Here is a 24,774-nt window from a genome sequence, read left to right on the forward strand (position 1 = left end):
GGTCTTAAAAGTACACAATTTTGTGACTAAATATTCTCTCTTTAAACAACCTAAGGGCAATAATTCGAGCAAAACTTGTCTAAGCCCGATTTCTTTTCTTTAAGATTTTTCATCTACACATTAAGGTCAGTCTAATGTGAAAGTTTGATGAAGATCCACCATGTATTTAAAGAGGATTTAAAAACACAAAATCTTGGGACCATTTATTTTTTGTTGAACAAACAAACAAAGGGTCATAATTCTGCCAAAAATTGTCACTGCCCAAGTTCCTTCATGAACGCATTAAGGTTATTCAATTGCAAAAGTTTGACCAAGATCCACCCAACGTCATTAAATATGGAACCATGCATGCAGGTTATCATGTTTTACTATTAGAACTTTCAAAGAACACTTGCAGACATGTGTCTACAGACAGACACAAACAGAGGGCATATTAATCAGTATGTATGAAGAATAACACATGTGAAAGCATGCATTTTAACAGTCATAATTAATCATTGAGGCACTGACGTTTAAAACTTTTTAAAATAAAAATTCAGTAATTATCATGTGCTTTCTAAACTGACAGACGTTCGTTGGCCAATCTCTTTCCATCACTCTCAGAAAAGCACATGCAACACCAAATTAACTACAAGCTTCAAAGGAAAGCCTGGCAAAGCAATTGATTTCATTTAGAAATATAACAGAAACACACATTTAGTGAATTAGGAGGAAAATCAACTATCTCTGACAAAGAATGCATTCCCAAACTGACAGCTTTTCAATAACGATATTCTAGATAAAAGCAATGATAAAATTAGATAACAGCTGTCTATGAGCTGCATCACCGTATCTACTTGGCAAATAATTGCAATTATAATTAAAATAGAGCAGCAATTTAATGGGAATTCATAAAAATTGTATTTTTTTCGCAGTGAATTATTTCGTTTGCCTGAGAATTAATGAATCAAAATTGTACACAATAGTTATAAATTTGCTGAGGAGTTAGCTCGAAATATGGGGCATATCTACCAGAGCTCTATGTTTAGAATAGGTAGCTTCCAAAACAGGCCAGTAAGTATTTCAAATAGAATGTGTTTTCATAAACCCAATAAATAACTGACGGATATAATCATGCAATGTTTAACCCTTTGCATGCTGGGAAATTTGTAGTCTGCTAAAACATTGTGTGCTGAATTTCTAAAATTAGCATTTTCTTAATTTTTGTCAAAGAATACTCTCAGAATAGCAAACAGTTTGGATCCTGATGAGACGCCACGTTCTGTGGCGTCTCATCTGGATCCAAACTGTTTGCAAAGGCCTTCAAAATTCGGTTCCAGCACTCAAAGAGTTAAGCAACACCTTTATGTGCTTTCGAATGTTCACATAGAAATAACAACTTTTATTTGGTTTGCAGGCAAACATGTAATGCAGAAAGCTGACAAGAACGGATTAGTTTAGGGTCAAAACTACAAACATTGAACAACAACAGTTTTACTACCCTAACAAAAAACAACTAATATTATTATTTAACAATAGATGTGTTTGTCAGAAACACAATGCTCCCTACTTTGACGCTTTTTTTTTATACCTTTGACCTTGAAGGATGACCTTGATCTTTCACTACTCAAAATGTGCAGCATGCATGCCAAATATCAAGTTGCTATCTTCAATATTATAAGTTATTGCAAAAGTTTTAACAAGGTTAAAGTTTGTGACAGACAGACAGACAGACACATACAATGAAAAACAGACAGGCCAATACAATAAACCCCTGATCATTTGATCCGGGGGCATAAAAATATATATACAAAATATAAGAGTTTAAAGCGTGATTCAACCATTACTGACAGAGAAATGGTAGGCTGCTACCACAGATTACGCTTGTAGAGCTCCGAAATGTAAAATTGGGTCTCATACCATCGCCCAGTCTCGTCAGGAGCTACACTGTCCCCTATAAAAACATGCAAAGTTTTGTGGTTGATTAGCAGACTCCTGATAAGACTGCTTGTATTGGTTGCCCAGGCTCATCTGGAGCTTTGTTGACCGCAAATGTCAGTAAACCAATTTTCATATGGCACTGCTCAAATAACCCATTTATGCCTAGTGGACTCTCCCATCCTTCTAAATTGGATCAATTTTTTTCCAAAATTAGGGATGTCTAGTATATTTATTTCTATATTCAGAATATTTCTTACAGAATGCCTTTAAGCAAACAGCGCAGACCCTGATGAGACGCCGCATAATGCGGCGTCTCATCTGGGTCTACGCTGTTTGCCATGGCCTTTTTTCTAGACGCTAGGCATAAATGGGTTAATGTACATCAAAAAGTATGCAAGCTTTCTACTTTGAAGCATTGTCCACAACAAGGCTTACCTCTACAAACTTCTGTACAGAAGACTTGGTCTGCAGGGCATTCTCAATCACTTTGCCGGAGGTCTTGTAGTTTTCCACAAAGGACAGATAGCTGTCCTGCACTGTCTGACCAGAAAACTGTATTCAAGAAAGATAAAATATTATATAAATAGTTTCCTTTTCTTATACAAGATTTTTGTTAACCCTTTGCATGCTGGGAAATTTGTCGTCTGCTTAAATATTGTCTGCTGAATTTCTAAAATTAGCATTTTCTTCGTTTTCTTTTCAAAGAATACTATCAGAATAGCAAACAGTTTGGATTCTGATCAGACGCTACGTTCTGTGGCATCTCATCTGGATCCAAACTGTTTGCAAAGGCCTTCAAATTCGGTTCCAGCACTGAAAGAGTTAGATATAATATGTTCACCATTAAAAACGAAGCTGGGTTGAAAGCTGTAACTTTGCAGTAATTTTTTAAGTATTTCTCTCACAAACCATCAGCATAATTTCGAACATTTTTAAACCAAATTAATGTTTTGCAACAACTCCATACGATCCATTAAGACACTCATGGAAAAGCAAGCACAAATGCATTCATATGTTAACGTTTTTCATACTACAATTGTTACAATTTTTAACAAATACCAGAAAAATTCATAAACAGTTTTGCAAATTGGAAATATGCAAAACAATTAATTGTAGGGGAAAATTCCAATTATGGCACACATTTGTTGATTCCGGGAAAAATTTGCAAAGTCAAAGGGCCATTCTTGGGAAAATCTAAAGGAGGAAAGCAAAACCCTGGAACTAAACATCCATGCATTTACCCTTTCCCACATAGAAGCTTAGTGAAAATGGCTATGTGCAAACAGAATTAAACCAAAACAGCCTGCGAGTTACTCGCAGTCTGTTCAGGTTTTATGCTGTTTGCTGCTCATCAGTATCTAAGAATTGGAACTGAAACCTTTAAAACGTGGATCAAGTAAGAAAGGAGTTTAATTCAATTTTAAAAATAAGTATCTAAGTGACAAAGGGTTAAAATACATATCTAAGAGGCAAAGGGTTAACTCACCGTTTTCTGTATAAGGTCCCCAACAGTGGAGGTGTCTGTGTTCCAGCGCGTCCACACCTGGTTGAGGAACTCCAGGTAGATCTGGTGGTGAGTGAGGATCTCTGGGATCATGTAGAAGATGTTGTCAACCACCCGCTCATCAATGCCAGATACCGTCTTCAAGGGGTCCATGTATCGCTTAATGTAGATGCGAGTAATAATGAGTAGCATTCTGAGAAAACGAGGCTAAATGCATGTGCGTAAAGTGTTGTCCCACATTAGCCTGTGCAGTCCGCACAGGCTAATCAGGGACAACACTTTCCGTCTAAATTAAATTTTTGCTAAGAAGAGACTTCATTTAAAAGAAAAATGTCATAAAAGCGGAAAGTGTCGTCCCTGATTAGCCTGTGCGGATTGCACAGGCTTATCTGGGACAACACTTTACCCACATGCATTAAACCCAGTTTTCTCTGAACAAGACTCATTTATTTCAGCTTAATTGCATCAAAAACATAAATCTCATTGAAATGCTCATAAGTCTGTTTCCTTGGCAGAAACAGTAATTGGTGTCTTTTGAGGAAATCAAATGAGCATGCCCTCATTGGGGATTGAACCAGAGACATCCAGGACGCTAGGTGGAAACCATTTCCATTATGCCATGGCAACCACACATTTTCATAGGCACCATGCTAGAGCCCAGCATGGCATTGTCAGTTTGACCACTGCGCTCATAATCCGATGAATGCAACCAAAGTTCATTCAAATCCTTCAAAACTTCTTTAAAACACACAGATCATTTGCAGGAGGTCTAACAACTGTACATTTAAATGTTGAAATAAAGACAGTCGTTTGCAAATGCATATTCATTTTTTCATATCAAACATAGCAATATTGAAGTCTGAAATTTGAATGTGATATGGAAGATAGGCATAATCAAATACAGCCGCCACAAAAAAGCAGCAAATCATTATTACATAGGACAACTTTGTAACAGATTTTATAATCAGCAAAATGTTTGCCTTGTCTGTCTTACCTGAAGATACCCAAATGTTAACACATTAACAAAATTATACACAAAATTTACATCAAAGAAAAATATAATTGCACGAAAGGAATAAAAATAGATAGATATTAATTTTGATTAGTTTTTTCTAATCTCATTTCCATTAAATGTTTTGACATGTTGCATTTTGACATTAGGCTGTGCTTGAATTGATAATGTTATTGATATCCATAAACTGGAGCAACTGTACAAAATCGGAGATGCTGCACGTAGTAAGCGTGATAACATAATTCCGGAAAATAATTTATAAACTCATAAACCTCATAATAAATCGAACAAATCAAAGCTATATATAGGCCAATTTTAGATCAGGGAACTGCAGTTTTATAAGATGACTTTATTTGCAAAAACAATTCAGGTAAAAAAAAAGCATAAGAAATTGCTTGCACTTATATTATGCATGGATTGAACTGTTTAAGAATCTTTGCCACAGGAAATAGGTCAGTGTAGAAATAATAACTAAATAAGACGCGTTCTGAGAAAACTGGGCATAATGCATTTGCGTAAAGTGTCGTCCCAGATTAGCCTGTGCAGTCCGCACAGGCTAATCAGGGACAACACTTTCCGCTTTTATGACATTTTTCGTTTAAATGAAGTCTCTTCTTAGCAAAAATCCAATTAAGGCGGAAAGTGTCGTCCCTGATTAGCCTGTGCAAACTGCACAGGCTAATCTGGGACAACACTTTACGCACATGCATTATGCCCAGTTTTCTCAGAACGCGACTCAAATGTATTTTGATCTTGCATATAAAGCTGTAACCAATCTCTTTCCATAAATAACAATGCAAGCACATTAAAGGTTATTTAAGCAATTTTACTCCACACAAATGATAAACAATAGGTGTGGGTTTTCTGCCATTGATCTAAACATGCATTGCTCATGGTTATGTCATTATTACCACTTTATGATCAAAAGCAAGACTATGCTAAGAATTTTATATGTTATAGGTGAGATTACCTGGCGCTTATTATCTAAACACTGCATCTGGTAAGAATTGCCTATTGCATGACTAATTAAGAAACCTCCTGAAAGTCAACTTAAATCAAGTGGTCCGGTATTTCCACTTGATAAATAAGCACTACACGTGAATCATCAGTGTACATATTTCATTGGTTGCATATAAGCCATTATTGTTGTGCGTTAAATAATTGTTATGTAAAAAAAAATGTTCATACTGGCTTTTGTCAATGTTATTAATAATACAAAACTTCTGGTATCCTATATGAGTCTTATAGGCGGATTGAAACAGGGGCAGATAATTTTTACTTATTTTACGAATCTTTTCAAAGGGTTGATTCATGAATGCATTTTGTATGATTTAAATACATGCCAACAGTGCTTAAAATGACAGCAGTGCAGAACTTATGCTTTAAACTATAATTGAGTTTCTGAATTGTCTTCTTTTCAGATCGAGTCATCATGCTATTCCAGTTCGAAGAACTCGATCCATTTTGCTTACATTTGCAATTCACCTAAAGTACAAGTGTCCCCAAAATGAAGCAACTCTCTGAAACTCCACTGACAGTGGTGATGAAATCTGCATCTGCATTTCCAACGGAAGATTGCAATGAAGTACGCCATCTCACACATGCCTTTCAATAAACAAGTATATCCTTAAAATGTAAACATCTACATTTCTTTATGCCAGGTTGCTACCCCTTGATTAAAATAACCAGATTAAATTAAATGCTATGAACCTGCACTTAACAACAATAAATAAATCCATGTTTTCCTGATGAATTTCAAACATTCCTCTCATAGTTTTCATTCCTCAAAGTGTTGCCAGTGCAGGTTGTAAAATGCATGATGCCATAGGAGAGATGAATACTTTTTGAACCTTAATTGAAGGCCATCTTTTCCATTTTTTGACAGCTCTATGATAAGGAGATATAAACATGTGTTTCTCTTCTCAAAACAGTCAATGCTAACATTTTTTTTTTTGTATTTGCTATGTTTGCTATTGTTTTTCTTTTGTACTTTTTTTTATTCATCCCTTAATAGAAAAGGTTGCAAAATATTTGATAAACATTCAATCTTGTGGCTACAACTTCTTATTACATATTCAAACCTAAACACTTACATATACATATAATAGTTGAAGAAATTTAATGTAAGATTCATTGCCTCCTAGCTATTGCACAATTTTCTAGAATTTGATATTTTGTATTTATGTTACCTGATGAGAAAACTTGGGTGCATAATATAAATGAGGGCAGAATATGTATGAGTATGTTTAGTAGTTGTGAGAGCAAATAAAATTGAGATTATTGGACAGTCTCAGTTGTGAAAGCAAATTATAGATCACTCTTTAACCCATTTATGCCTAGTGGACTCTCCCATCCTTCTAAATTGGACCAATTTATTTCCAAAATTAGGGATGTCTAGTATATTTATTTCTAGATTTAGAATATTTCTTACAGAAATTCCTTTAGGCAAACAGCCCAGACTCTGATGAGACGCCACATCACGGGGCGTCTCATCTGGGTCTACGCTATTTGCCAAGGCTTTTTTCTAGACGCTAGGCATAAATGGGTTAAATTATACAACAAATCAATGAGGCTAGAGCTAAATTTAAACTAAAAGCATCTAAACTAACATAAATTGCCATAAAAGTTGAAACATTTTTGACGAATCTTACCTCTTTCAACATCTTCAATGCTTCAACATATTCACGTTCATTGCGGTGTAGTTCTTCTATGATATGGTACCTTTTGTCCTACAATGGAAACAAAACAAGCACTGCATACATGTTTCAGATGCAGTAAATACTCAAGAGTGCAGACTTTAACATTTTCAAGCAAACAAGTGTTTGCTTAATATTTGTATTTCTTTGTCAAATTCAAAGTAATAACTTTTCTCCCAAATGTGATTAAAGAGCATTCGCACAAATGAGACTACCTTAAATAACTTCATAACAAACAAATGTGGCTAAAGAACACAATGTAACAATTGTGATTAAGGCATATTGTCACAAATGTGATTCAAAAACATTGTCACAAGTGATTGAAGAGCATTGTCACAAATGTGATAAAAGAATATGGTAACAAATGTGATTCAATACAATGGTAACACATGTGATTGAATAACATTGTCACAAATTTCATAAATGTATATTGTAACAAATGTCATTTAAGAGAAATGTAACAAAAATGATTGAAGAACATTGTCACAAGTGATTTAAGAGCATTATCACAAGTGTGATAAAAGAATATGGAAATAAATGTGATTCAGAGAATTGTAACACATGTTATTCAAGAGCATTGTCACAAATGTGATAAAAGAATATGGTAGCAAATGTGATTCAAGAGAATTGTAACAAATGTGATTGAAGAACATTGTCACAAGTGATTTAAGAGCATTATTACAAATGTGATAACAGAATATGGAAATAAATGTGATTCAGAGAATTGTAACACATGTTATTCAAGAGCATTGTCACAACTGTGATAAAAGAATATGGTTACAAATGTGATTCAAGAATATTGTCACAAATAAGAATATTGTCACATATGTGATTAAAAAACATTGTCACAAATAAAAAAGCATTAACACAAAATGTGATTAAAGAACAGTGTCACCAATGGGACCGAAGAGCATTGTACCAAACATCCAAATACCCTTGCATTGCATTATCAGCAAGGTTCAAGCAAATAGGTTTGGATTATTGGCTATGAAAGAAACACTCTTGTGTACGTACAGCACCTCCATGTTGATGATATATTTGAGGTTTGATTTAATAACGTGACAAATGTGTAAGTCATCAGCTCCACAAATTCATAACGTTTAAGAAGGCAGACTAACCGACCACCAAACCAACCCACCATAGCAACCCAAACTAAAATATAACCCCTCTAAACCTTTGTTTTGCACAGGTGTATAAAATATAAAATTGCAGCATACAAAAAAAACACACAGGAATCAACCAGACCAACTTCAAATACAATGGAATATTGCAAAGCCTTCACTGATAATGAAATATTGCACTACCTTCACTGATCATGGAATATATCATGGAATATTGCACCATCTTGACTAAAAATGTCGATTAAGCTTCAGTAATAATGACTAATTGTCATGCTCCATGTTCATGTACAGTGTTTTTTTTCAGTTTTGGGGGAAGGGGGTCGAGTCCCCTGAGAGGGGGAAAATTCGCGCGTAAAAGGGGAAAAAGGGGAAATTTCTATGCTTAGCTAGTAACAGTACACAATCAAGTTTTAACACTATAATTCACCATACAGAGGGAGAAAAACATAATTCAAACTCTTTTATTCATTAACATGTTATGTTCATGTTCAAAGTTCAACATTTCTGGGCTTTTCAGCGAATTTATCAATTATTCTGGTGACCTCCTCTTTACCAAGTCTCTCCGTGTGCAGACAAAGTCTGATCAGGGACTTCAGTGTAGCTTCCCCAAGCCTGTTTCTCTGTGGCGTGCAAAGCAGGTTGAGCAAACTAAACAGTCTTTCAACACTCTCTTGACCGGACGTTGTCGTTTCACTGCCAGCATTTGAAGAAGACTGACTTTTAAGTTGTACTTGTTTGAAAAGAATATCAATTTATTTTTAAGTTAAAACAGATTTGTCAATTTTTTTACGATAGCTTTTGTTGTTGTTCAACATGTTGGAATACGTATGGTTTGCGGTAGATGTCGTAAAGCGAAAGTCGTGATAGTGAACTACGTACGGTTTGCGGTAAAGGCTAAAATAAAGTAAACATGCGGATGCAGTTCAGGAAAATTGTAGTAAATTCGTAACAAAAGACGTATTTAAATGAGGTATTGATAAAAAATTGAATAACACTTCCGAGAGGGGAATTTTAAAAATATTTGGGGGAAAAATATATACTCTAAAGATGGGGGAATGGGGCCGAATAACGCCGAATATTTCATCCAAAAAAAACACTGATGTATAATGGAATATCGCATCACCTTCACTTATCATGGAATATCACAACACCTTACCAAATACAGATAATCACACAAATTTCACTTACGATAGAATATTGCACCACCTTCACTTATAATGGAATATCAAACCACCTTCACTTACAATGGAATATCACGTCATATTCACTTACAATGGATCATCGCATCACTTTCACTTATAATGGAAAATCACACCACATTCAATTGCATTTTGAATACCACATTACTTCCAGTTACAATGGAATATTACACCACCTTCATTTATAATGGTTTATCACACCACATTCTTTTGCAATGAAATATCGCATCACCTTCACTAATTTAGACAATAACACACTGTAGAGCTGGGCCGAACCTCAATATTCAGCCCACTGCTGTCATAACAGCCCAAGGGCCATAATGCCACATGGGCCAATTATTGACGTCGGGCGCAGCCCAACTCTGCCATGTGTTATTGTTTATATTTCATTCTCCTATTTTGTTTCTTCACATAAATATATTCGCAAACCAGATTTCTGTACTTTTATTTTCAATTTGTTGATTACACAATATATTAAGTATCTTGTGTGATGTAATTTTTGAGTTGAAACTACAATTTAAGCTTAACTTTATGGAGGATTTCAGGGACAACAGTTCGGCTGTGGTGGTTAATTTAACAGTAAATTCTTTTGTAAAAAGCATCAAACAAATCAAATAACATATTTTGGGTTGTGTGTTTGCCATGTATAATTGGAAACATCTTAATGAATAACATTAATTGCTTGGAGCAGTAATTCAATTTTGTAAATCGTGTTTTTTGTTAAGAAGGTTAGCATTTGATACCAACATTTCCTAAAAAATAGTCTGGTTTAAAACATATTTAGATAAAGGGATGGAGGAACAGAAAGTGGAAGAGCATATCGTTTTAATTTTATTGTTACAAGCATTGGCTTAAAGTTTCCTTTAAGGTATTAAGCATGTAGTAAAATAATTTGTGTTTTTTGACTCCTGAAAATCTTATCTACAGTTGCAATCAATATTCTAATTATTCCAAATGTGTACTAGTGTGCTACGTTTTATTATTATTAGTTTAGAATATTAAGTTTATTTTGGGTTTAATTGTATCTATAACCAATAGACTGTATTCAAATGCCATTTTGTTCAGTTGACGTCGTGCAATCAGATTCTTTTAAGATAAGAAAAATCGGTCTTGCTGGGCGTGCTGCTATAATTTATATTGACTTGCCAGATATGCATAACAGCCCGCTCTTGACATCATTTTGTTACGTTGTATTAAAACGATATGTTATGTAATAGAATATAACACCTATCAGTTATAATGAAATATTGCACAACATTAAACGTATAATAGTATATCAAACAACCTTCATTTACGAAGGAATATTACACAACATTCACTTGTAATGGACTATATCACCATATGCACTTGTAATGGACTATCGCACCACATTCAAGTAAAATGGACTATCACACAACATTAACTTGTAATGGACTATCACATCACATTCACTTGTAATGGACAATCACACCACATTCACTTGTAATGGACTATCACACCTCATTCACTTGTAAAGGACTATCATACCACATTCAATTGTAATGGGCTATCACACCACATTCCCCTGGTTATGGACAATCACACCACATTCACTTGTAATGGACTATCACACCGCATGCACTTGTAATGGACTGTCACACAACATTCACTTGTAAAGGACTATCACACCACATTCACTTGTAATGGGCTATCACACCACATTCAAGTATAATGGACTACACTGCAACGCCGATATATCGCGGACCGTTATATCACGCTGTCCAATATATCGCGCTTCGGCTATGGCTCCCAAAAATCCGACGAGCATGATCACTAAATGACATGTTTAAATCTGAGAATTCGCTAACTTAAGCAAAAAACCGGTTCTAGCTAGTATCAACACCCCATATTTCGCGGCTAACTATGGCACGCAGTGAAGCGTGAAAAACAGTCGATTAGTACCAATGTTGTTTACACAAGGCTGGGGTTGTTTTTAACACTTAGGAAATATCCAATTAGTGTCATTGCAAAGGTAATAATGGCAGTTTACTGGTATATAGATCTTTAAATTTCGGTACTGATCATGAATTTCTTTGTCCTGATAAAAAGCGCGCGAAAATTGGCGTGGGTGTATTTATTTGTAAAAAAAAATTTCGTAGCCGGTACAACATTGAGATAATTTAATTTCCGTTAAAAGTTTCGTTGTAAATTTCAACAAAAGTACCGCGGTATCTCGCGAATTATGTGGCATTGACATTTCCTATTAATAAAATATAATTCAAACACACGGTATCGTTACCGTTACGCTAAGGGTAAATTCGAATCTATGCACAATGTATTTTAAACGTTTTTTCGACCCCACCAACCGCGATATATCGGCGTTGCAGTGTATCACACAACATTCAATTGTAATGGACTATCACACCACATTCACTTGTAATGGACTATCACACCACATTCACTTGTAATGGACAATCACACCACATTAACTTGTAATGGACTATCACACCACATTCACTTGTAATGGACTATCAAACCAAATTCACTTGTAATGGACTATCACACCACATGCACGTGTAATGGACTATCACAACACATTCACTTGTAATGGACTATCATACCATATTCACTTGTAATGGACTATCACACCACATTCTCTTGTAATGGGCTGTCACACCACATGCAGTTGTAATGGGCTGTCACACCACATTAAATTGTAATGGACTATCACACTATTTGAAGTTGTAATGGGCTATCACACAACATGCACTTGTAATGGGCTATCACACCACATTCACTTGTAATGGGCTATCACACCACATTCACTTGTAATGGACAATCACAGCACATTCACTTGTAATTGACTATCACACCACATGCACTTGTAATGGACAATCACACAACATTCACTTGTAATGGACTATCACACCACATTCACTTGTAATGGGCTATCGCACCACATTCAAGTATAATGGACTATCACACAACATTCAATTGTAATGGACTATCACACCACATTCATTTGTAATGGACTATCACACCACATTCACTTGTAATGGTCAATCACACCACATTTACTTGTAATGGACTATCACACCACATTCACTTGTAATGGACTATCACAACACATTCACTTGTAATGGACTATCATACCACATTCACTTGTAATGGGCTGTCATACCACATTCACTTGTAATGGGCTATCACACCACGTTCACTTGTAATGGGCCATCACACCACATTCACTTACAATGGGCTATCACACCAATTCACTTGTAATGGACTATCACACCACATTCACTTGTAATGGGCTGTCACACCACATGCAGTTGTAATGGGCTGTCACACCACATTAAATTGTAATGGACTATCACACCATTTGATGTTGTAATGGGCTATCACAAAACATGCACTTGTAATGGGCTATCACACCACATTCACTTGTAATGGGCAATCACACCACATTCACTTGTAATGGACAATCACAGCACATTCACTTGTAATTGACTATCACACCACATGCACTTGTAATGGACAATCACACAACATTCACTTGTAATGGACTATCACACCACATTCACTTGTAATGGGCTATCACACAACATTCAAGTATAATGGACTATCACACAACATTCAATTGTAATGGACTATCACACCACATTCACTTGTAATGGACTATCACAGCACATTCACTTGTAATTGACTATCACACCACATGCACTTGAAATGGACAATCACACAACATTCACTTGTAATGGACTATCACACCACATTCACTTGTAATGGGCTATCACACAACATTCAAGTATAATGGACTATCACACAACATTCAATTGTAATGGACTATCACACCACATTCACTTGTAATGGACTATCACACCACATTCACTTGTAATGGACTATCACACCACATTCACTTATAAAGGGCTTTCACACCACATTCACGTATAATGGACTATCACACCACATACAGTTGTAATGGGATTTCACACCACATTCACTTGTAATGGACTATCACACCACATTCACTTGTTATATGCTATCACACCACATTCATGGATAATGGACTATCACACCACATTCACTTGTAATAGGCTATCACAGAACATTTACTTGTAATAGGCTATCACACCACATTCACTTGTAATGGGCTATCACAGCACATTTACTTGTAATAGGCTATCACACCACATTCACTTGTTATGGGCTATCACACCAAATTCACTTGAAACGGACTATCACACCATATTCACTTGTAATGGGCTATCACACCACATTGACTTGTAATGGACTATAACACCATATTCACTTGTAATGGGCTATCACACCACATTCACTTGTAATGGACTATCACACCACATTCACTTGTAATGGACTCTCACACCACATTCAATTGTAATGGGCTATCACACCACATTCACTTGTAATAGGCTATCACACCACATTCACTTGTAATGGACTTTCACACCACATTCACTTGTAATATGCTATCACACCACATTCATGAATAATGGACTATCACACCACATTCATTTGTAATAGGCTATCACAGCACATTCACTTGTAATAGGCTATCACACCACATTCACTTGTAATGGGCTATCACACCACATTCACTTGTAATGGACTATCACACCGCATTCACTTGTAATGGGCTATCATACCACATTCACTTGTAATGGACTATCACACCACATTCTCTTGCAATGGGCTATCACACCAAATTCACTTGTAATGGACTATCACACCACATTCACTTGTAATGGACTATCACACCACATTCAATTGTAATGGGCTATCACACCACATTCACTTGTAATGGACTATCACACCACATTCACTTGTAATGGACTATCACATCCCATTCAATTGTAATGGACTATCAAACCATCTTCACTTGTAATGGACTATCACATCACATTCACTTGTTATGGACTATCATACCACATTCAATTGTAATGGACTATCTCACCACATTCACTTGTAATGGACTATCTCACCACATTCAATTGTAATGGACTATCAGACCACATTCACTTGTAATGGACTATCACACCACTTTCACTTGTTATGGACTATCATACCACATTCAATTGTAATGGACTATTTCACCACATTCACTTGTAATGGACTATCAGACCACATTCACTTGTAATGGACTATCTCACCACCTTCACTTGCAATGGACTACCACACCACATTCACTTGTAATGGACTATCACACCACATTTACTTGTTATGGACTATCACACCACATTCACTTGTAATGGACGATCAGACCACATTCACTTGTAATGGACTATCACACTACAGTCACTTGTTATGGGCTATAACAAAACATTCACATATTATGGGCTATCAAACCACATTCAAGTATAATGGACTGTCACACCACATTCCCCTACAACAGACTATCACACCACCTTTAGTTTTAATGTAATTTTGCACCACTTTTAGTTATACTGGAATATAACTCAAACAGGGCTCTACACTAAGGCACGTTCGAAGGACATTCACTAACAGTGCCTAGGTCCGAGCTAGTCAATGTCACAGGAACATGCCCAACCTGTCCTGTGTATTCTGGGCGGGATTATGTGTTCCATATCAATAAACTGCATTTTAAACAAGGCTATTGTCAAGCAATATGGTCCCCTACCGGCTCCACCATTGTCAGAAATTCCACCATTTTCAGAAAAAAATTTGGTTGCCATAGCAACCACAATTTTTGACGTAGGAACAAAATGAAATGACGTGCATAATGTCCATATTGCCACCAATTAATGTTGCAAGTTTCATGAAAAAAATGAAGAACTTTTTAAGTTATCGCAGGATCCAGAAAAATGTGACGGACAGACAGACAGACTTACTGACACACAGAGCGCAAACCATAAGTCCCCTCCGGTTTCACCGGTAGGGCACAATAAGCTTTACAAAGATGTAAAAATCTAATTACAGTACGATCAGATGACAATTAAATCCCAGAGCGAAGTCGTAGACAACAAACGCTTTTTAACAAATCATATCTCGAAATAGATTTAAAACTTATTTTTATCAAGAAAACACATCAGTACCTATTTTTAAATGGAATTCCGCTAAATACTGTTTTATATTGGTTTCCTTGAAGTGACATGTTTTCTCGATAAAAATTAATTTTAAACTAAACGCCGTGATCGCCCAGGATCGATGAAGGTATCATAATCAACATTAACACAAAGTTACATTAAAATTATTAGTTATTTGTAAATTTTAAATAACTTTAATTTGTTTGATCGATTAGAAGTGTTTTGACAATCTTTTTAACGCAATTCAATGAGCAAAACTAATATTAAAGGCCGATGCCGGCTTTTAGTATAAAACTTAAATTGAGTTTACCATGTACAATTTTACAATTACTGTAACACGTTATATTGCGACATTTAACCCTTTCAGCGCTGGAACAGAATTTTAAAGGCCTTTGCCAGCAGTTTGGATCCAGATGAGATGCCATGTTTAACTGTTTAACTGTTTGCTATTCTGATAGTATTCTTTGAAAAAAAATCGAAGAAAATGCTAATTTTATAAATTCAGCAGATGACATTTTATCAGACAACAAATTTCCCAGCATGCAAAGGGTTAATATTCACTTACGCATTAGTAAGGCAAGCAAATAAGAATGATTGCATCATAATTGAGCATCTCCTATCACAAGAAAATACAAGTTGAATGATAAATATAAATGTTTTGATAATACTTGGGTCAGGGCACATGAATGATTGGTCAGGGCTAGACGTAGGTTCTGCATTTACTAGCCCGAATGGGCTAGTTGAAAAATAAGTTAGTGTCGAGGCCTGTCAACTTTCAATTGTATTGGATTGTAGGGAATAACTTTTATACATTTAAATTTTATATATTATAGGGTTTTTTAAACTTATAGAAAAAAGTTGGGTCTAAAAGATATAAAGAAATATTAATCAGTCATGCCAAACTAAAATACTAGAAATAGCATTCACAGCACAAACAAAAACTGTTATTTTTTCAGACCAAAATGTATTGCTCACATAGACCTGTCATTATCTCCGTCTTCAATTAGCACATAGGTAAGCAACACTCGTAAATACATAACAAGAGGTGCAATTGAGAACAAAGAGTAATGGAGTTAAATATTTCAAACATAATTGAACACTGCTCAGGGTATACATAGAATTTCTATGAGACAAGTTGCATTATTATAAATGATCTGAGACTAAAATGCCACTAATCTTTTCTGCCTTGCTCAAAGGGCCATTGACTTCACTGTTTTTCCAACCATTTTGAAAATGGGGCCAAGATGGAGGGTAGGGATCTTAGATTGGGAAAAATTGCATTGTTTGGACTTAAATTGGGATATATTGTTGTTGTTTACTTTTTGCTTACACATACAGTCGACAACCAATGGCTGCAACTCAATCCATATTCTGCTGATCAGAGAATAGCGGACGCTTGTCAACAACAGTCACTTTGGCCATTTCCTTTGACTGACCGCTGTCCTCAGTCTTGACTGAATACTTTTTGTGATTGGGAATGGGACGAATTTCAGCGTTACATTCAACCTATTAAAACACGCACTGTACCATGGAATAATAGGTGACAATCTCAAAGTTATCACTTTTCATCATACACATATGAAAGTGAATTACATTTTAGCTGTATTGTTTTTAGGAATTGTTTTTAAAATTAACATTTTCTTGATCATCAACTTTGGTGCAAAAAAACTTAACACTTTTAGAATCAGGTTTGTTCTCAATTTCCTCCTTAAGGCTATCCTTAAACAAAATTTGGTTTAAGACTGGACTCTTTATATTGCTGGTGGGTAATAGTCGATGATTATACTAGTGTATTGCACTCCCAAGGCAAAACTCCAACAAGAGGGCCTGAAAGGCCCAAAGTCGCTCACCTGAGATAACAAGATATTATTGGGACAAATCTTCTGACCAAGTTTCATGAAGATCGGAAAATAAATGTGGCCTCTAGAATGTTAACAAGGTTTTACTATAGCCATATATGGAAAAATGCCCCGCCTCCTGGCAGCCATGTTTTTCAACCAACCAGCATCATTTTTGAACTCATCCAAGATATTATCGGGATGAATCTTCTGACTAAGTTTCATGAAGATCGGACAGTAATTGTCGCCTCTAGAGTGTTAAAAAGATTTTACTAAAGCCATATATGGAAAAATGCCCCGCCTCTCTGAAGCCATTTTTTTTCAAGCAAACATAATTATTTTCGAAATCATCCAAGATATCATTGAGACCAATCTTCTGACCAAATTTCATGAAGATTGGACAATAAATGTGGCCTCTAGAGTGTTAACAAGGTTTTACTATAGTCATTTATAGCCATATAAGGAAAAATGCCCCGCCCCTGGTGGCCATGTTTTTTAAGCAACCAAAACCATTTTCGAACTCATCCAAGATATCATTGGGACAAATCTTCTGACCAAGTTTCATGATGATCGGAAAATAAATGTGACCTCTAGAGTGTTAACAAGGTTTTACTATAGCCATATAAGGAAAATAGCCCTGCCCCTGTGGTGGCCATGTTTTTCAACCAACTGGCATCATTTTTGAACTCGTCCAAGATATTATTGGGATATATCTTCTGACCGAGTTTCATGAAGATCGGGCAATAAATGTGGCCTCTAGAGTGTTAACAAGATTTTACTATAGCCTTATATAGCCATATAAGGAAAAATGCCCCGCCCCTTGGCGGCAATGTTATTCAAGCAAACGTAACCATTTTCGAACTCATCCTATCATTAAGGCAAATCTTCTGACCATATTTCATCAAGATTGGACAATAAATGTGGCCTCTAGAGTGTTAACAAGGTTTTACTAAAGCCATATAAGGAAAAATGCCCAGCCCCCTGGTGGCCATGTTTTTCAACCAACCGGCGTCATTTTCGATCTCATCCAAGATATTATTGGGATGAATCTTCTGACCAAGTTTCATGAAGATTGGACAATAAATGTGGCCTCTAGAGTGTTAACAAGATTTTACTATAGCCATATATAGCCATATAAGGAAAAATGCCCTGCCCCTTGGCAGCCATGTTTTTCAAGCAAAGGATTTTTGAACTCATCAAAGATATCAGTGGGACAAATCTTCTGAGCAAGTTTCATGAAGATCTGAAAATAAATGTGGCCTCTAGAGTGTTTACAAGGTTTTACTATAGCCATATTAGGAAAAATGCCCCGCCCCCTGGCGGCCATGTTTTTCAATCAACTGACATCATTTTCGAACTTGTCCAAGATATTATTGGGATGAATCTTCTGACCAAGTTTCATGAAGATCAGACAATAAATGTGGCCTCAAGAGTGTTAACAAGATTTTACAATAGCCATATAAAGCCATATAAGGAAAAATGCCCCGCCCGTTGGCAGCCATGTATTTCAAGCAAACGTAACCATTTTCGAACTCATCCAAGATATCATTGAAACCAATCTTCTGACCAAATTTCATGAAGATTGGACAATAAATGTGGCCTCTAGAGAGTGAACAAGGCAAATGTTGATGTCGCACAACGGACGACGGACAAGGCATGACGGACAAAAGGTGATCACAAAAGCTCACAATGAGCATGTTGTGCTCAGGTGAGCTAAAAACATTATTGTTTAGGTACTTGCAACTAACTCCCTGAACTGCTTGTACTTGAATATAATAAGTGAATAAGTACAGTAGAATTCACCTGAATAACTTGTATACGGACATACTCTAAGAAAATCAGTAAGACATGAATGCAACAGATATCACATGACTTTCCTGCCATATTCACTTCATCATCTGTTATGATTGCCTTTCTGGTACCTACCAGACCACTGAACCCCATGACATTTACACATGACTGGAAAAAGTAAACAAAGAATTAACAATATTTCATATGAAAAGTACTGGTATTTTGCACTTGCTTTTGGAGTACTGATGATGTTGTTTACAGTGACTCTAGGTACAATTTTTGAACCCAATCATTCTGGAGTCTTTCTTTTCTGGACTAAAAGTAAGAAATTCTTGTCTTCATGGCAACTGATAAATGCACGGAGTAACTGAATGTACACGCAACCAATTTGAAAAACATTTAACAATTGACTGGACTATTTTGAACACATATTAACCCTTTTCCAATGAAATACGTATTTTGACACCTTTGTAGGCCCTCAGAAAGTTAAATTTAATTAAAGACCTTTCTTACTTCTAAATTCAATTTTTAAAGGCATCATTTCCAATCCTTATATACTGATGAGCAGCAAACAGCATAAAACCTGAACAGACTGGCTGTTCTGGTTTTACGCTGTTTGCACATAGCCATTTTCACTTTGCTTTTGAGTGGGAAAGGTTTAACTATGTTCCATCCAACATGGCTTGTGAATGGTAAATTGTAATCACAAAAGCTCACCATAGGCATGTTGGGATCAGGTGAGCTCAAAACAAACAAATCTAATCTACTTATTTTCCTGTGAAGGTCTACATCCAATAACTGGCCACACTTGTATCAGTTAAACAAGTAATTTAGCTTTGTGAAGGTTTGTCAGAAAAGCAATCAGCCATTGAAGAAAACAGGGATACTACACTTACTGAAGTGCAAACCTCTTCAAATCAAAAGATATATCACTTCACTAGCCCCAGCAGGTCTCTTTAATGAGAAAACTTGAAACCTTTGACTTCTTCAGTTCAACCAAATGTCATTGCTAAAATATCAGTGATCCTAACAATAGAATTAAGTTGTGAGCTTGGATCCCAACACCCCACCCCGACGTAGGAAAGAATTCCATTTTAATTTTAAATTTTGCCTAAAATTTTAATAGATTTAATTAATCATATTCCTTAATGAGGTAAATTCTACTCTTTTCTAGGTGATTTAAGTATGCATAAATTTCATCAGATTTCAAATGATTCAACAGTGGCACTTTATACAATCTTAATTATCCAAAGGGCACTCTAAGTTTAGCCCGTTTTTTTGATAATTTGACAGTTGCAAATAATGCCATGTGCAAAAATTCTAATTACAACAGCAGCTTGAACGAGAAATTCCACCTTTTTAGCGGTAAAAAGGACCTATTGTTTAGCTCCTATCTAAAAGTTATGTTTTCCTGTCATTGCTCCAAGAAAAGGCCCACGAAAGTTCCGCAATTAGCAGATAACATAAGCAGCCTGTTACATCCCGGTACATCACATGACACCATGAATTACATGAATTACATCTTAGGCTGAGTGTGCAGTTTTGGTTTCCGATGGGAATGAACGATTGATCTGCCAATTAATGCCTGTAGTTACACATGCCAGCAGTTTCATTCTGAAGTTATGGGATCTGGTAAAAATGCTTTTGATTGCAGAGAAAGTTCAGTAAATGTTTTTATAATGAGGGGCAAACTAATTAAGGTGTTGATCATTACTTCTTTGGACAAAGTTGGAATCCCAATAAACATAATAAATGTTTACCCCCATAAAGTATGTCAAACTCTTATTGATGTTATCAGGTAAACTCTGCTCTAGACCCAGTTCTAAGGCTGTACTTCTGATCAGAACTAAGTGCAGGAGTGTAAATTGTCCCAAATTAAAAATCCAGAAAGTGAGGCCAGGGGGTCTGGGGCCGCAGGTACAGTGCCACCCCCAGAGCCTTAACTAATTGTACCTTTTCAGTCTTCCTAGTTGCAATTTCTAGTGAATAAAATGCAAAATATTATAAAACAGACTGTCCCTATCACTGCTTATGTATGTCATCCTATTTGTTAATGAGGAAAATAAATTTAAATCAATGAAAAATACTGTATGCGAAAACGCCAGTCTGAAAAAATGTATGCATTTTACACATAATTAATATGTGCATATCCTTTTACTGCAAACAAATTAAAATCAGTTAAGTAGCAAATACATAATAAATTTATTATTTGGTTAACATATTGGTTTACATTAATTGCACTGCTTTACTAAATTGCAAATGTATCACTTGAAATACTTCTGGATGGCTGACATTTGCAACATTTTGTTGACTAATTTCATTTTAGGACCGTAGCACAGCATCAGTTACTGTTCATGTCAATGCCATGATTACCAATTGGAAATAAACAAGGGCTGTTTGTAAAACATGCATGCCCCCCCCATATGGGCTGTCAGTTGTAGTGGCAGCCATTGTGTGAATACGTTTTTTGTCACTGTGACCTTGACGTTTGACCTAGTGACCTGAAAATCATTAGGGGTAATCTGCCAGTCATGATCAATGTACAGTACAGCCAACGCGGCACAAACATAATCTGCGGATACTCCACGGCCAGATTATTAGTATGCGGCGGCCGAATCGTGTGTTCATGCAGCGTATCGCCGTGGCACTCGGCATCGATCTGCGCAGCGACGCCGAGTCTGTATTAACCTCGCGTATTTTCGCGGAGTAAATCTGCCGAATACGTACGCGGCGGATCGAGTGAAAAGATATCCATCTACATGTACATACATGAATGTGTAGATTTACGCTGGTTTTTTTTGCTTTAACAAATTATCGTTGAATTAATTACGCGCAACTGTTAATGTTTCGTTCGATTATCAAATTATCATTATTAAATTTGTAATCCGAAACACACTTCAGAATTTTAATGGCAACGCAACCTTTGGCAAATTCTAGCGTCAAATAAACAGTGCTAAAATATCCTTTGTTTCATAAAAAGCGCGTGAAAATTATGCAGACATGTAGAACGTCTTTTGGAAAGTTTGGGTGTATTTTGTGTTGTATAAATACATGAACATCACGTCAGGTGTAAATCGCGTGTTCAGTGGGGAAAAAAACGCCCGATTAGACATTATTTCATCATCTCTTTAAATAGTAACAAATGCCAAAATGTATTTGATACATAAGGAAATATGGAGAATGTTTGTTTATCGTAAATATTTACCAGCATTTGCTTTAAAACTGGAATATACGGGATTATCAGGTAATTAGTAGCGATATTAACTGTATAATATGAACAAAATAAAACGTGTTTATATACGCATATTCAAACAATAGTTATAATAAGCTGATAATTAACAAAACAACAAATACGTCTTCACCGTCGTGATTATTGATGTGGCTTGAAACTGCTAATTTTCTCAGCTAAAATAAAATAGCAAAATCAACAGGCAATTAATTTATAAATCCACCATATACTGGAGCCTTGACCACTTGTATGTGCGAAAACATAATTACGTGACCTTGTTTATGTGTGAAATACATACACTACGGGCGGGAAACAAACTTAATTGGCAAGACACATTAACTATGCTTACATGTATATGCTAATAAAATCCGCGCACAATAAATTTATTATGATTTTAATTATTATTATAATTGTTCTTTCAAAAATTTTTAACTACGAGTAACTTATAATTTTAAAAAGATTTTTATTTCATGATGCGCATCGACTCCGCATCATGTCGCCGATCGCGGCATGCTTCGGCGGACAGATGCGAAGCTTCGCGGCGAAATGCGACTTGCCACCGCATAATGACGCGGCTTCAACCACTGACGCGGCATCGACTCGTTTCGCCTTGCCGCGGATCGCGAAATACGTTTGTTCCGCGTTGGCTGTACTGTACCTATGAAGTTTCATGATCCTAGGCCTAATTATTCTTGAGTTATCATCAGGAAACCATTGTACTGTTTCAAGTCACTGTGACCTTGACCTTTGACCTAGTGACCTGAAAATATATAGGGGTCATCTGCCAGTCATGATCAATGTACCTTTGAAGTTCCCAGTGCGCATTTAGGGAAAATCGATGAAGCTATAACAAATATATTTATGTCGTTCTCATGATCACACACTGGCACAATTTTTCTTTTACCCCCAACCCCCCTTAAATTTTTTTTTATCCGATTTACATTAATCTCAAAATCGACCCTGTATGGCTAAATTCCGGATTTCAGGAACAGTCTAGACAATTGACACCCTTGAATATGCGACAATATGAGTTAAGTCCCAATTAAGTACAAAAACCTTGAAACGCAATTACTAACACACATGAGAACCCCTTCATTTACCTGGAGAAGTTTTCATGCATACTTAAATCTAAGAATATATCAACCCCATCAAGCGAAATGGTGACATATGCAGAAAGCGATTCTTCAGACAAGCCTGTGCATTCCAACAGTCTGGTCAGCAACTACACTGTCCGTTAATGAGGCCACTGAACATCACATGGGTTTAAAGCAGACAGGGTAGCTACATTGACCGCATATGGCATAAGAACCATGTTTGCATAATGCAGGTCACATAATGTAGCTCTAGTGAAGTATAAGCAATTTTATGTACTTTCAAATGTAGCCAATATACTGATGGTTGTAATTGTGTCCTTTAATCCTGATATGCCATTGCCCTCTATTTGAACATTTTAATTGAAAATATTACAACTGTAAAAAATTAGTCTTCCCCCCTGCCTCTCTCATAAATACTAAAATTATGTCCTTAAAGGGCCTTTTCACAGATTTTGGCATGTTTTGAAGTTTGTCATTAAATGCTTTATATTGATAAATGTAAACATTGGATCTAAAATTCTCCAGTAAAAAATCAAGAATAAAATTTTAAAAAAGAAAAAAAAGGTAACCCTCAGCAGGGCTCGAACCACTGCCCAGTGGAGTCCTGGAGTAAAGTCTCCTATTTTCTCGACCATCCTTCCTTATACAATATTGGATGCATTTTATACCTTATATATTAACCAATCCTTGTAGTTTCACCAAATATATCAACAACAACAGAACTCTCCAGCTTATTAATTTGTTTCGCGTTGCAACGCTTTATAATTTTCAGATTTTTAAATTGTCAAAAGATGCATATAATGGATATTTTAGAGCATGGTGAATGTTCAATATTACTGTTTCCTCACAAATATCATAACTAAAACGAAAATTGGCGAATCTGAAACAACATTTTTCAATTATGTCAATATCAAATTCATTTGTTATATACAAACATAATCCTAAATAGGGGTACTAGATTTAATGAAATATCAGATGTTGTTCATTTAAAAAGTATTCTGATTTTGAATAACGCACACTTACAGTTGCTAAGGCATTTTTTCATTGACTACTGTATATTTAATACACTACTATCTTGCAGTTTTCTTTTCATTGAGGCAATATTCATTACATATTTATGCTATATTTTTATTTACATTTATTGTAGATTGCACCATGTTTAAAATAGAGAAAACATATCCAAAAGTCAACCTACATGAAAACACAGATTAACCCATTTATGCCTAGTGTCTAGAAAAATTCCTTGGCAAATAGCGTAGATCCAGATGAGACGCCGCATGATGCGGCGTCTCATCTGGGTCTACGTTGTTTGCTGAAAGGAATTTCTGTAAGAAATATTCTAAATATAGA

General features: G+C 35.9%; 1 protein-coding gene across 1 annotated transcript in view; it reads right to left on the bottom strand.

The window, feature by feature from the left end:
* Positions 1 to 24,774, bottom strand: part of LOC127877466 (rho guanine nucleotide exchange factor 17-like) — an 82,154-nt gene that overhangs the window by 32,852 nt on the left and 24,528 nt on the right. Inside the window, exons 3-5 of the mRNA XM_052423375.1 lie at positions 7,088 to 7,165; positions 3,407 to 3,583; positions 2,356 to 2,472 (exon numbers count right to left, since the gene is read on the bottom strand). Coding sequence (XP_052279335.1) covers positions 2,356 to 2,472; positions 3,407 to 3,583; positions 7,088 to 7,165 — 372 coding nt within the window. The remainder of the gene's footprint in view (positions 1 to 2,355; positions 2,473 to 3,406; positions 3,584 to 7,087; positions 7,166 to 24,774) is intronic.

Source organism: Dreissena polymorpha, chromosome 4, assembly GCF_020536995.1.
Source record: "Dreissena polymorpha isolate Duluth1 chromosome 4, UMN_Dpol_1.0, whole genome shotgun sequence".
NCBI classification, from domain to species: Eukaryota; Metazoa; Mollusca; class Bivalvia; order Myida; family Dreissenidae; genus Dreissena; species Dreissena polymorpha.